Source organism: Chiloscyllium plagiosum, unplaced genomic scaffold (genome assembly GCF_037043375.1).
Source record: "Chiloscyllium plagiosum isolate Xiang-an unplaced genomic scaffold, Cpla_swu_hap1 HiC_scaffold_5, whole genome shotgun sequence".
NCBI lineage: Eukaryota > Metazoa > Chordata > Chondrichthyes > Orectolobiformes > Hemiscylliidae > Chiloscyllium > Chiloscyllium plagiosum.
The window spans coordinates 122,946,192-122,962,169 of record NW_028270143.1 but is presented as its reverse complement, the minus strand read 5'-3'; the positions used below and the strand labels follow the sequence as shown (position 1 = coordinate 122,962,169).

General features: G+C 49.5%; 1 protein-coding gene across 4 annotated transcripts in view; it reads right to left on the bottom strand.

Moving 5' to 3' along the window:
- The window catches only part of LOC122550160 (vasoactive intestinal polypeptide receptor 1-like), a 103,066-nt gene that overhangs the window by 56,289 nt on the left and 30,799 nt on the right, over positions 1-15,978 (bottom strand). For all 4 annotated transcript variants that reach the window (XM_087987618.1, XM_043690844.2, XM_043690843.2 and 1 more), the window contains exons 2-4: positions 6,320-6,440; positions 2,843-2,950; positions 658-776 (exon numbers count right to left, since the gene is read on the bottom strand). In XM_087987618.1, the coding sequence (XP_087843744.1) occupies positions 658-776; positions 2,843-2,950; positions 6,320-6,440 (348 nt within the window). The remainder of the gene's footprint in view (positions 1-657; positions 777-2,842; positions 2,951-6,319; positions 6,441-15,978) is intronic.

The window sequence follows — 15,978 nt, the reverse complement described above, 5'->3', positions numbered from 1 at the left end:
GACGGGTATATGAATAGGAAGGGTTTGGAGGGACATGGGCTGGGTGCTGGCAAATGGAAAGAGGTCAGATTGGGACATCTGGTCAGCACTGGCAAGTTGGAGCAAAGGATCTGTTTCTGTGCCGTATGACTCTATAACTCGAAGAAATTCCTCCTCATCTCAGTCTTAAATTGCTGCCCCTTTGTTCTGAGACTACTCCCTCTGCTCCTAAACTCTCCAATGGGGAGAAACATCCTCTCAGCATTTATCCTGTCGTGCTCTGAAGTATCCCATATGTTTTAACGAGATCACCTCTCACGCTCCTGAACTCCAGTGAATGGAGAGCCAACCTGTTTCGCCCTACTGCCCTCTCCCCATCCTGCCACCTTTAATGATCCATGCACATATCCACCCAACTCCCTCTGCTCCTGCTTCTTCCTAACTGCCCTCTGAAATGGGCGAGCAACCCACTCAATTTGAGTCATTCAGGCATAGGCGATAAACAACCCCCCCCCGCCCCGCCACACTTCATCAAAAAAAAAATAACGATGAGCCTCGGAGAATAATCAACCCTCCTGGACTAAATTTGTAAGGGTCTTCTGATGTTCGGAATTCACGTGCTGTAGCCGCGTAATAAAGGCTGCGAACAAGAAATGCCTAAACACCACATGCACACACCAGGTTACTACTGAATCCATTGGAGAGTTCTTTCGGAAGTTCGCAAGTCTCATTGAAGTCCGGAATAAAATTGCTCCAGCCATGTTCTGTGCACTTGCGGTATATCACGCCAGTGAAATCTAAACAAAAAAAAACAAATGGATGAAGGCTGAAGTAACAGTGAGATTGAATTTAATGCTGGCAAGGTAAAACATACAGAATGAAACTAATATGGAGGCATCAAGCTTTTTTATTTTCATAAGATAACTTCCGCCTTTAGATTAGATTACTTTACAGTGTGGAAACAGGCCCTTCAGCCCAACAAGCCCACACCGACCCGCCGAAGCACAACCCACCCAGACCCATTCCCCTACATTTACCCCTTCACCTAACACTACGGGCAATTTAGCATGGTCAATTCACCCTAACCTGCACATCTTTGAACTGTGGGAGGAAACCGGAGCACCCGGAGGAAACCCACGCAGACACGGGGAGAATGTGCAAACTCCACACAGAGAGTCGCCTGAGGCGGGAATTGAACCCGGGTCTCTGGCGCTGTGAGGCAGCAGTGCTAATCACCATGCCGCCTTTATTTTGCTGTCAAAGCGATTTGTGACTGGGTCATGAGTGGCCATGAGCTCCCTTACACTTTGGAGTCCATGGTGAGACAGTATTGTGGACAGAGATCCCCTCCGGTCCCTGTACTATGTCCTTGGGCACATTCAAAGAGAATCAGTTTCAGAGTTTTCAACATGACCGGTGCAGCTAAAATATAGCATGTAAGAGAAAATAAAGAAGGATTTGTTTTTATAAAGTGTTTCGTAAAACCACCAGCTATCACAGAACAAAATACAGTCAATAAGGTACATTCGGAATGGAGCTTGCAACGGAGTAAAGTACTTCAAACCATTTTACCACCATGAAACCTCGAGATCAGTCAATCTTGTGTCTTCACCAATATTTAGTTTCAACATCCCAGAATACAGCAGCCCGCTTGATTGGCACCTTATCCATCGCCTTAAACATCCACTCCCTCCACCGCTGACACTCAGTAGCAGCAGTGTGGACCATCTACAAGATGCACTGCAGGAATTCACCAAAGATCCTGAGACAGCTGCTCCCAAACTCATGACCATTTCCATCTCGAAGAACAAGAACAGCAACACATGGGAACACCACCAGCTGCAAATTCCCCTCTAAGCCACACTCCATTCTGACTTAGAAATACGTCAGCTGTTCTCGCACTGTTGCTGGGTCAAAGTTTTGGAATTCCCTCCGTAAAGGCGTTGTGGGTCTGCCTACAGCAGGAGGACCGCAGCGGTTCAAGAAGGTAGCTCACCCCCACCTTCTCAAGGCCAATTAGTGATGGATAATAAATATTGGCCAGTTAGTGATGTGCATGTCCCATCAGTGAATTAAAAAGAATATTCTGCTCATTACCACCAATCCCATCAATACTCTCTTTAATCAACTGAATTCCAACATACATTCTTATTATTATCCACAATAGCAAGATGTTAATACTCTCTCCATCCATAGAACCATCACTAAATTCTACTGGATCATAGCTAAGTGCCTCATTAATAAGACAAATTACCATACCACCACCATTAGTTTCAGGCTATTCCCACAATCCACTAAACACTGAACAGTTTTCCTGATATTTGGAATGGCAGTTTGGCTTCCATCAGACTAACCTGGTTCTAATTCTACTCTCACAGCACATTCCAAACCCTCGATTACTTCCATGTATAAGCAAAAGGGCAGTAGATACATGGGAACACCAGCATCTGCAAGTTCCCCTCCAAGTCACACATCCCAACTTGGAAATATATCACCATTCCTTCAGTGTCTCTGGGTCATAATCCTGGAATTCCCCTCCCTAAGGGCATTGTGGGTCAACCCACAGCAGGCGGACTGCAGCGGTTCAAGAAGGCAGCTCACCCCCACCTTCTCAAGGGGGCAACTAGGGACGGGTAATAAATGCTGGGCCCAGCCAGCCACGCCCAGATGAATGATTAAAGGAAGAAAGAACCCAAGCTGGAGCCATCACCAGCTTTACAGGATGAATCTCACAGGCCAGCAAGTGACTGCTTAACTCTCACTATGACAGCTCTTTCAAAAGATCTGCCCAGAGTTGGATTACTGTTCTGCTGCTCATTGAAATGAAGATTAGGACATGCTACCAACAGAAGAAAATGCTTACTTCTCTTCACTGAAGGAGGGTCCCCAAGGTTCGGACAGGGCCTGCTGACTACTTCCCCGATCGCAGCTGAGGGCCAACAGATCAAAGTTCTCCATTCCCAAAGGCAACCTGCAGAGTGGGAACCACAGAAACGTCAGAGCCTCAAGGTAAGTGTCATTCCTCCAATGTTACCTCAAGAGCATTTACAGACTCCCCTTCACCAAAGGAAGGTAATGGCCCAGTGGTATTATCACTGCGCTGTTAATCACAAGGCCTCCAGTAACATTCTGGGGACCTGAGTTTGAATCTTGCCAGGGCAGGTGGTGGAATTTGAATTCAGTACAAATCTGGAATTCAGAGTCAGTTGATGGAAAAAAAAAACCATCTGGTTCACTCATGTCCTTTAGGGAAGGAAGCTGCCATCTTTACCAGGTCTGGCCTACATGTGACTCCAGACCCACAGCCATGTGGCTGACCCTTAACTGCCCTCGGGGCAATAAATGCTGTTCCAGCCAGTGTGGTCCTCATCCTGTGAACAAATAAAAAAAGTTGCCAATGTCTCATACAAGGTCAAATCTTCTAAAGAAAGCTCCCTGAGCTGAGACTCTTTACCCACCTTCCTTCGACCATGTGAATTTGAGTTATTATTGTCACATGTACTGAGATACAGTGAAAAGTATTGTTTTGTGTGCTATTATACCTTACACAAGTCCATCGGGGCAATAGAATAGACTGCAGAATACAGTGTTACAGCTACAGAGAAGATGCAGAGAAAGATTAACCATGAGAGGTCCGTTCAAAAATCTGTTGTTCTGTCGTGTTCATTACAGCGAATCCTCAGCTCAGAATATTCAGAGTTGAGCCATTTTGCTGACAAACCGCACAGTGATGTTTCAGTGATGGAAGCTCAGTACTGTCACCAGAGAACTGAACCCATTTCAAAATAATGTTCCTGCGCCCCGTTGAGAATTTGTCAAGGAATATTTTTGCTTCTTAGGATGACGCTTTGGTTTTCAAGGACTCCCTTTCCACTCAAATGGACTCCTTCATCCTTTACAATGCACCCACCTAATAATAAAGCCATCTGCATTGCGTTGATGTAATGGGATATTTAGACTCATTGTTGTGGTTCTGTTCGCCGAGCTGGGAATTTGTGTTGCAGAAGTTTTGTCCCCTGTCTAGGTGACATCCTCAGTGCTTGGGAGCCTCCTGTGAAGCGCTTCTGTGATGTTTCCTCCGGTGTTTATAGTGGCCTGTCCCTGCCGTTTCCGTTGTCAGTTCCAGCTGTCCGCTGCAGTGGCCGGTATATTGGGTCCAGGTCGATGTGTTTGTTGATAGAATCTGTGGATGAGTGGCATGCCTCTAGGAATTCCCTGGCTGTTCTCTGTTTGGCTTGTCCTATAATAATAGTTTTGTACCAGTCGAACTCATGTTGCTTGTCATCTGCGTGTGTGGCTACTAAGGATAGCTGGTCATGTCGTTTCGTGGCTAGTTGGTGTTCATGGATGCGGACCGTTAGCTGTCTTCCTGTTTGTCCTATATAGTGTTTTGTGCAGCCCTTGCATGGGATTTTGTACACTACATTAGTTTTGCTCATGCTGGGTATTGGGTCCTTTGTTCTGGTGAGTTGTTGTCTGAGAGTGGCTGTTGGTTTGTGTGCTGCTATGAGTCCTAGTGGTCATAGTAGTCTGGCTGTCAGTTCAGAAATGTTCTTGATGTATGGTAACGTGGCTAGTCCTTTGGGTTGTGGCATGTCCTCATTCTGTTGTCTTTCCCTTAGGCATCTGTTGATGAAATTGTGGGGGTATCCGTTTTTGGCGAATACATTGTATAGGTGTTCTTCTCCCTCTTTTTGCAGTTCTGGTGTACTGCAGTGTGTTGTGGCCCTTTTGAACAGTGTCTTGATGCAACTTCTTTTGTGTGTGTTGGGCTGATTGTTTTCATAGTTCAGGACTTGGTCTGTGTGTGTGGCTTTCCTGTGTACCTTTGTGGTGAATTCTCCGTTTGGTGTTCTCTGTACCCTCACGTCTAGGAATGGGAGTTGGTTGTCCTTTTCTTCCTCTCTAGTGAATCGGATTCCTGTGAGTGTGGCGTTGTCTGTGACCCCCCATGTACCCTCCCCATGAACCCCCATGTACCCTCCCTATGACCTCCCTGTGACCCTCGTACCCTCCCCATGATCTCCCCATGACCCCTCCGTGTACCTTCCCCACGATCTCCCCATGACCTCCAGTGTACCCTCCCCATGAATCCCCCATGTACCCTCCCCAAGATCTCCCCATGACCCCCCGTGTACCCTCCCCAAGATCTCCCCATGACCCCGCCATGTACCCTCCCCATGATCTCGCCATGACCCCCCGTGTACCTTTCCCGTGATCTCCCCGTGACCACCGTGTACCCTCCCCATGATCTCCCCATGACCCCCCGTTAACCCTCCCCATGATCTCCCCGTGACCCCCCCATGTACCCTCCCCATGATCTCCCCATGACCCCCCGTGTACCCTCCCCATGACCCCCATGTACCCTCCTCATGACCCCCCGTGTACCCCCCATGATGTCCCCATGACCCCCCCGTGTACCCTCCCCATGACCTCCCTGGGACCCCTGTGTACTCTCCCCATGACCTCCCTGTGACCCCTGTGTACCCTCCCCATGACCTCCCTGTGACCCCTCTGTAGACCTCCTTCTGTGACTGTCCCACATCTTTCTTTGTGACCTCTCCTCACAGCCTTCCCCTGCGATCTCCCCCATGACCAAGGGAGCTCTTTGGACCACTTACATTAGAACAGGTGCCTGCACCCGATGGACACACCTATTAGCAATTATATCTGGGGGAAACTGGTGATCCATCCCATTTAAATTTGTCAGAATCTGTTTGTGTCAACTGAAATCCTCTGAATTTTAAACCTGTTACAAATAGTGTGAATGGGAATTGACAATATGCCTCATTCCTGATGAAGGGCGTTTCCTGATGAAAGGCTGCCAACATCACCACCGACCCCTTCCCAGCTCGGGAATGATCTCCTACAGCCTCTTCCATCAGGCAGAGGGTACAGAAACCTGAGCCCAGGCACCAGCAGGTTCAGGAGCAGCTTCTTCCCATCGGTTATTAGACTGACGAATGGACTCTCTCATTTCAAATAATGCTGACCTTGTTAATGTTGATCTTATCCAGTGCACGTCCTGTGCTCTGTAATTTGGATGTCTTACTGTGTCCAAGTTATTTTTCACCCTATGCGCTGTATGTCCTTGCTTACCACGATCTGTCCGAAATGCTCGCTAACAAAACTTATCACTGTACTTCGGCACATGTGACGGTAAATCAAATCAGGTCAACTCGAAGGGTTTGTTTCCGTGCCCTACATCTCCATGTCCCTGTGACATAGCACCTTAAAAATAGGAACATTTCTCATTTGGGAATTATGCAACTTGGTGGTGGGGTGATTGTCTTTCCACAGAGTGTGCACGTTGGGACAGAATAGTAGCAAAGTCACATACCAGGTAACTCGGCAGTGGCATTGTTTAATTCTCTCGCCTGGTTCGCATTGATCCTTGTACAGCTGGCCTTACTCTCTAGGATGCGTTGAAGAATTTCACATATTGGGTGTATAGCGCTTGCCTGTGACCGTAAAACACAAACACACATTATTATTTATAACAACGGTTAATCACTCCAGCAACCGAAAGAAGATTGTAAGCATGAAATTAACATCAGGCATTTTGCAGCATTTTAATAACTACAGTCACCCAGGCAATTGAAAACTTCTTAAAACATTGTAAGGACCAAGATGCCCGAATGCCACGGAGTGGCACAGTGGCTCAGCGGTTAGCACTGCTGCCTCACAGCACTAGGGACCTGGGTTTGATTCCCACTTATGCCCGAAACATCAACTCTCCTGCTCCTCGGATGCTGCCTGACCGGCTGTGCTTTTCCAGCACCACACTGTCGACTCTGATCTCCAGCATCTGCAGTCCTCACTTTCCACTACTACCTCATTGCGCCAGGGACCGGGGTTCGATCCCAGCCTTGGGCGACTGTCTGTGTGGAGTTTGCACATTCTCCCCGTGTCTGCGTGGGTTTCCTCCCACAGTCCAAAAACCTGCAGGTCAGGGGAATTGGCAGTGCTAAATTGCCCAGAGTGTAGGTGCATTAGTTGGGGGTAAATATAGGGGAATGGGTCTGGGTGGGTTACTCTTTGGAGGGTCGGTGTGAACTTGTTGGGCCGAAGGGCCTGTTTCCACACTGTAGAAAATCTAATCTAAATAGCTATGATCCCCCCCAAAACAACAATGTACAGATCACTTTTACTGACATTGAGAGATACGTATAGGAATAAGTCACTGGGGATAACTCGTATATATTAGGGGGTTGCAATCACAGTTACCTAACATGGGCAGTCAAAGATTTATTGTAATTTTCTGACAGTTCATTGAATTTATTAAGAGCATGCGAACTAGAAGTAGCAGTAGGGTATTCTGATGAAGAAACACCAGACTCGAAATGTTAACTCTGCTTTCTCTGCACTGCCAGACCTGCTGAGTTTCTCCAGCGATATTGTTGCTGTGAGGAAATGAGCAAGTCGATTTTTTCGATCGCTGATGGCAAACAGTAAGATCCAAACTGACCAATGGAGTTGAAGGTCCCATGAGGCCATTCCAAGTGGGAAATCAATGAATCCTCATCCTGACATTGGCCCGCCCACAAGTCCAGGGTGAGGAGTGGCATTTGGGGGGGCAGTGGCTGTGGAGTAGTAGGTGAGACCAAGACAGAACTACCTGCTAAAGTGACGGGGGGGAAGGAGGGGCAGGCTTTGGGCAGTGGGTAATGGTGGCACCCCTCTGTGAGTATGTCAACATTACCCACTAGATGATGGCATCAGACACCCCAGAGATTGTCACAGTATACTTAGTGGAACCACACAGCAAGTCACCTAGACTTGAACTGAAAATGTGTTGCTGGAAAAGCGCAGCAGGTCAGGCAGCATCCAGGGAACAGGAGAATCGACGTTTCGGGCATAAGCCCTTCTTCAGGAAATGTCGGCGGATGATTTGGTTTATGCAAAGGTTGGTAGGGTGGAAGGTGAGCACCAGGGGCGTTCTGTCCTTGTTGCGGTTGGAGGGGTTGGGTCTGAGGGCGGAGGTGCGGGATGTGGACGAGATGCGTTGGAGGGCATCTTTAACCATATGAGAAGGGAAATTTCCGCCACCTCCAAACAGACCCGACCACCAGGGATAGATTTCCCTCCCCACCCCTCTCCGCCTTCCGCAAAGACCGTTCCCTCCGTGACTACCTGGTCAGGTCCACGCCCCCCTACGACCCACCCTCCCATCCTGGCACCTTCCCCTGCCACCGCAGGAACTGTAAAACCTGTGCCCACACCTCCTCCCTCACCTCCATCCAAGGCCCTAAAGGAGCCTTCCACATCCATCAAAGTTTTACTTGCACATCCACTAATATCATTTATTGTATCCGTTGCTCCTGATGCGGTCTCCTCTACATTGGGGAGACTGGGCGCCTCCTAGCAGAGCGCTTTAGGGAACATCTCCGAGACACCCGCACCAATCAACCAAACCGCCCCGTGGCCCAACATTTCAACTCCCCCTCCCACTCTGCCGAGGACATGGAGGTCCTGGGCCTCCTTCACCGCCGCTCCCTTACCACCAGACGCCTGGAGGAAGAACGCCTCATCTTCCGCCTCGGAACACTTCAACCCCAGGGCATCAATGTGGACTTCAACAGTTTCCTCATTTCCCCTTCCCCCACCTCATCCTAGTTTCTAACCTCCAGCAACACGATCCCCTTGACTTGTCCGGACTTGTCCTACCTGCCCAGCTCCTTTTCCACCTATCCACTCCACCCTCTCCTCCCTGACCTATCACCTTCATCTCCTCCCCCACTGACCTATTGTACTCTATGCTACTCTATCCCCACCCTCACCCTCCTCTAGCTTATCTCTCCATGTTTCAGGCTCTCTGCCTTTATTCCTGATGAAGGGCTTTTGCCCGAAACGTCGATTTTGCCTATCCTCGGATGCTGCATGAATTGCTGTGCTCTTCCAGCACCACTGATCCAGAACCTGGTGAAGCCCCCAAACAGGACTATCTGCCAAACAGCAGAAGCAGCAAGTGATAGACAGAGCTAATCGATCCCACCACCAACGGATCAGATCTAAGCTCTGCAGTCCTGCCACATCCAGTTGTGAATGGTGGTGGACAATTAAACAACTCACTGGAGGAGGAGGCTCCACAAATATCCCCCTCCTCAATGATGGAAGGGCCCAGCACATCGGAGCAAAAGATAAGGCTGAAGCTTTCCCAGCAACCTTCAGCCAGAAGTGCTGAGGGGATGGTCCATCTCGGCCTCCCCCAGTGGTCCCCAGCATCACAGATCCCAGTCTTCAGCCAATTCCATTCACTCCACGTGATATCAAGGAACGGTTGGAGACACTGGATACTGCAAAGGCCATGGGCCCTGACAACATTCCGGCAATGGTACTGAAGGCTTGTGCTCCAGAACTTGCCGCTCCCCTAGCCAAGATCAGGTGGATAGAGCTTGTAAGAAGGCCTATGGTGTATTAGCGTTCATTAGCAGAGGGATGAAATTCAAGAGTTGTGAAGTGATGTTGCAACTGTACAGGACTTTGGTTAGGCCACATTTGGAGTACTGTGTGCAGTTCTGGTCACCTCACTTTAGGAAAGATGTGGAAGCTTTGGAGAGGGTGCAGAGAAGATTTACCAGGAATGGAGAATAGGTCGTACGAGGATAGGTTGAGAGTGCTAGGCCTTTTCTCGTTGGAACGGAGAAGGATGAGGGGTGACTTGATAGAGGTTTATAAGATGATCAGAGGAATAGATAGAGGAGACAGTCAGAAACTTTTTCCCCGGGTACAACAAAGTGTTACAAGGGGACATAAATTTAAGGTGAAGGGTGGAAGGTATACGGGAGATGTCAGGGGTAGGTTCTTTAACCAGAGAGTGGCGGGGGCATGGAATGCGCTGCCTGTGGGAGTGGTAGAGTCAGAATCTTTGGTGACCTTTAAGTGGCAATTGGATAGGTACATGGATAGGTGCTTAAGCTAGGACAAATGTTCGGCACAACATTGTGGGCCGAAGGGCCTGTTCTGTGCTGTATTGTTCTATGTTCTATGTTCTAAGCTGTTCCAGCACAGTTACAACACTGGCCTCTACCCCACAGTGTGGAAATTGCCCAGGTATGTCCTGTACATAAAAAGCAGGATAAACCCAACCCAGCCAATTACCGCCCCATCAGTCTACTCTCGATCATCAGTAAAGTGTTGGAAGTGTCACCAACGGAGCTATCAAGCAGCACCTGCTCAGCAATGACCTGCTCAGTGATCCCTAGTTTGGGTTCCACCAGGGTCACTCAGCTCCTGACCTCATTACAGCCTTGGGTCAAACATGGACAAAAGAGCTGAATTCCAGAGGGTGAGGGGAGAGGGACAGCCCTTGACATCAAGGCTGCATTCGACCGTGTGGCATCAAGGAGCCCTGGCAAAACTGGAATCAATGGGTATCGGGGGCAAGCTCTCCACTGGTTGGGGTCATACCTGGTACACAGGAAGATGGTCGAGGTTGTTGGAGGTCAGTCATCTCAGCTCCAGGACATCTCTGCAGGAGTCCCTCAGGGGAGTGTCCTAGACCCAACCATCTTCAGCTGCTTCATCAATGACCTTCCCTCCATCATAAGGTTACATCGCACAACGTTCAGCACCATTCATGACTCCTCAGATACCAACAGTACACGTCCAATAGCAACAAGATCTGGGCATATATGTCCAGGCTTGGGCTAAGAAGTGCCATGTAACATCTGTATCACATCAATGCCAGATATAAACAGAGAGACCTCGGGCTTCGGGTACATAATTCTTTGAAATTTCTGTCACAGGCTTTCAGGATGGTTAAGAAGGTGTTTAACGCACTGGGCTTCATTGCTCAGACCTTTGAGTACAGGAGTTGGAATGCCATGTTGAGGTTGTACAGGACGTAGGTGAGGCCTGTTCTGGAGTAGTTTATCCAGTTCTGGTCACCCTGTTATAAGAAGGTGACTATTAAACTGGAGAGGGTTTGAAAAAGACTAACCAGGATATTGCTGCAACTGGAGCGTTTGAGTTATAATGAGATGCTGGATAGGCCGGGATGTTTTTCACTGGAACGTAGGGAGTTGACAGGTAACCTTACAGAGGTTTATAAAATCATGAGGGGTATAGATAAGGTGACTAGCAAAGGCGTTTTCCCTAAGGTTGGGGATTTCAAAATTGGGGGCCCATTATTAAGGTGAGAGGAAGAAAAATTGAAAAGGACAAGAGGGGCTACGTTTTTTTACCTCGAGGGTGGTTCGTGTGTGGAATGAACTGCCCAAGGAAGCGTTGGATGCAGGTACAGTTACAACATTTAAAAAGCATTTGGGTAAGTCCATTTCCCCTCCCCCTACCTTGTCTCAGTCAAATCCCTTGAACTCAGCACCGCCTTCCTAACCTGCAATCATCTTCCTGACCTCTCCGCCCCCACCCCCACTCCGGCCTATCACCCTCACCTTGACCTCCCTCCACCTATCACATTTCCGACGCCCCTCCCCCAAGTCCCTCCTCCCCACCTTTTATCTTAGCCTGCTGGACACACTTTCCTCATTCCTGAAGAAGGGCTTATGCCCGAAACATCGATTCTCCTGTTCCCTGGATACTGCCTGACCTGCTGCGCTTTTCCAGCAACACATTTTCAGCTAAGTCCATGAATAGGAAAGATTTGGAGGGATATGGGCCAAATGCAAGCAAGTGGGACTAGTTCAGCTTGGGAACATGTTTGGCATGGGCTGGTAGGACCGAAGGGTCTGTTTCCGTGTTGCATGACTCTATAACAAGAGAGAATCTAACTACCACCTCTTGATATTCAGTGGCATCACTGAATACCTTACTATCAACATGCTGGGGTCTACCACTGCGCAGAGGGGCCTGGGTGTCCTTCTGGTAGACAGGGTGGCGAAGAAGGCAAAAGGAATGCTTGCCTTCATTAGCATGGAATACAGGAGCAAGGACATCTTATTACAACCTCATAAAACCTTGGTTAGGCTGCAGGTGAAATCCTATGCTCTGTTCACTACACTATCAGGAGATGGTGTAGAGGGTGGAGAAAAGATTCATCAGGATATTGCCTGAATGAGGAGACACTGGATAGGCTGGATTTGTAAATGGAATGAATTTAGTTTGGAGTTTGCTGGTCAGTACAGATGAAGTGGGCTGAAGGGCCTGTTCCTATGCTGTATAACTCTGTGACTTAAACGCCTTACCGTGTTAATGGTGCTGTAGAAATGCTAGTTGTTTTTGACAGGGATGTCACGCCGTAGCCAGCCTGCCCGGTTAGTGTTGGCGCTGAAGGAGAGTCGGGATTTCACACAAAGCGCTGGGCGGTAATGGTTTGGATCTAATCTCTTAAATTAACCTTCGATCAGTAACATGAAAACTTCCAGGTGCTGAACAGCTGACACATTCCCTTCCAAAGATATTAAACAGGTTGTAAGTCAGCAAATCAATAACTCACTTTGCAAGTTTAAGCTAATAAACGTCTCATGTCTGTTTGCAGCAAGATACATCTTCCCCAAGCACATTAGGACCAGCCATGGTCAGGGGTTGGGATGGTGTTTCACCATGAGGATATATTACTCAATGCCCCTAAGTTACCCCTATGCCCCACACCCCTCTGGGTACTCAGAGCACTGTGCGTGTCAGTCCCAAGCCCCCAGAGGATGCTGGGATGGAGGGGATGCAGGAGGAGGTCCACTCCGACAGGAGATGAGGGAATGGAAACAGAGGTGGGGGCATTGCGTGATCCCCCAAGAGCAGGATGGGAAGGCTGGGGTGGGGACCAGACCCCAGACACATTACCCTCAAGTCTATCCCAAACCCCAGTCACATTACACCCCAATCCATCCCAGACCCAAGCACATTACCCCGAATCCATCCTAGACCCAACACTTTACCCCCAAACCATTTCAGACCCAACACGTTACCCCCAATCCATCCCAGACCCAACACGTTACCCCCAATCCATCCCAGACCCAACACGTTACCCCCCAATCCATCCCAGACCCAACACTTTACCCCCCAATCCATCCCAGACCCAACACTTTACCCCCAATCCATTCAAGACCCAATACGTTACCCCCAAACCATTTCAGACCCAACACGTTACCCCCAATCCATCCCAGACCCAACACGTTACCCCCAATCCATTCCAGACCCAACACGTTACCCCCAATCAATCCCCAACCCCAACACATTACCCCAATCCATCCCAGACCCAACACATTACCCCCAATCCATCCCCAACTTCAGACACAATACCCCCAATCCATCCTAGACCCAACACTTTATCCTCAATCCATCCCAGATCCAACACGTTACCCCCCAATCAATCCACAACCCCAACACGTTACCCCCAATCCATCCCAGATCCAACACGTTACCCCCAATCTATCCCAGATCCAACACGCTACCCTCCAATCAATCCCCAACCCCAATACATTACCCCCAATCCATCCCAGATCCAACACGTTACCCCCAATCCATCCCAGATCCAACACGTTAACCCCCAATCCATCCCAGATCCAATATGTTACTCCCCAATCCATGCCAGACCCCATCACGTTACCCCCAAGCCATCCCAGACCCCAACACGTTACCCCCAATCCGTCCCAGAACACAACATGTTACCCCCCAATCCATCCCAGACCCCAGCACGTTACCCCCAATCCATCCCAGATCCAATATGTTACCCCCAATGCATCCCAGACCCAACACATTACCTCGCTATCCGTCCCCAACCCCAACATGTTACCCCCAATCAATCCCAGACCCCACACGTTACCCCCAATCTATCCCAGATCTAAATGTTACCCCCAATCCATCACAGACTCCAACATGTTACCCCAATCCATCCCCAACCACAACACATTACCCCCAATCCATTCCCAACCCCAACACGTTACCCCAATCCATCACAGACCCAACACGTTAACCCCAAATCTATCCCAGACCCAACAGGTTACCCCCAATCCATCCCCAACCACAACACATTATCCCCAATCCATCCCCAACCACACCCACATTACCCCCAATCCATCCCAGATCCAACACGTTACCCCCAAACCTATCCCAGACCCAAACACGTTACCCCCAATCCATCCCAGACCCAACACATTACCCCCCAATCCATCCCAGACCCCAACACATTACCCCCAATCCATCCCAGACCCAGCACATTACACCCCAATCCATCCCAGACCCAAACACATTACCCCCAATCCATCCCATACCCAACACGTTACCCGCAATCCATTCCAGACCAAACGCGTTGCACCCCAATTCATCCCAGACCCAACACGTTACCCCCAATCCATCCCAGACGCAACACATTACTCCCCAATCCATCCCAGACCCAACACGTTACCCCCAATCCATCCCAGACCCAACACGTTACCCCCAATCCATCCCAGACCCAACACGTTACCCCCAATGCATCCCAGACCCAACACTTTACCCCCAAACCTATCCCAGACCCAAACACGTTACCCCCAATCCATCCCAGACCCAACACTTTACCCCCAAACCTATCCCAGTCACAAACACGTTACCCCCAATCCATCACAGACCCCAACATGTTACCCCAATCCATCCCCAACCACAACACATTACCCCCAATCCATTCCCAACCCCAACACGTTACCCCAATCCATCACAGACCCAACACGTTAACCCCAAATCTATCCCAGACCCAACAGGTTACCCCCAATCCATCCCCAACCACAACACATTATCCCCAATCCATCCCCAACCACACCCACATTACCCCCAATCCATCCCAGATCCAACACGTTACCCCCAAACCTATCCCAGACCCAAACACGTTACCCCCAATCCATCCCAGACCCAACACATTACCCCCCAATCCATCCCAGACCCCAACACATTACCCCCAATCCATCCCAGACCCAGCACATTACACCCCAATCCATCCCAGACCCAAACACATTACCCCCAATCCATCCCATACCCAACACGTTACCCGCAATCCATTCCAGACCCAACACATTACCCCCCAATCCATCCCAGACCCAAACACGTTACCCCCAATCCATCCCAGACCCAACACTTTACCCCCAAACCTATCCCAGACCCAAACACGTTACCCCCAATCCATCCCAGACCCAACACGTTACCCCCCAATCTATCCCAGACCCAACACGTTACCCCCAATCCATCCCAGACCCAAACACATTACCACCAATCCATCCCAGACCCAAACACGTTACCCCCAATCCATCCCAGACCCAACACTTTACCCCCAATCCATCCCAGACCCAAACACGTTACCCCCAATCCATCCCAGACCCAACACTTTACCCCCAAACCTATCCCAGACCCAAACACGTTACCCCCAATGCATCCCAGACCCAACACTTTACCCCAATCCATCCCAGACCCAAACACATTACCCCCAATCCATCCCAGACCTAACACTTTACCCCCAAACCTATCCCAGACCCAAACACGTTACCCCCAATGCATCCCAGACCCAACACATTACCCCCAATCCATCCCAGATCCAAATACATTACCCCCAATCCATCCCAGACCCCAACACATTACCCCCAATCCATCCCAGACCCAGCACATTACACCCCAATCCATCCCATACCCAACACGTTACCCCCAATCCATCCCAGACCCAACACATTACCCCCCAATCCATCCCAGACCCAACACATTACCCCCAATCCATCCCAGATCCAAATACATTACCCCCAATCCATCCCAGACCCAAACACATTACCCCCAATCCATCCCATACCCAACACGTTACCCGCAATTCATTCCAGACCAAACGCGTTGCACCCCAATTCATCCCAGACCCAACACGTTACCCCCAATCCATCCCAGACGCAACACATTATTCCCCAATCCATCCCAGACCCAACACGTTACTCCCCAATCCATCCCAGACCCAACACATTACCCCCCAATCCATCCCAGACCCAACACGTTACCCCCCAATCCATCCCAGACCCAACACGTTACCCCCAATCCATCCCAGACCCAACACTTTACCCCCAATCCATTCCAGACCAAACCCATTGCACCCCA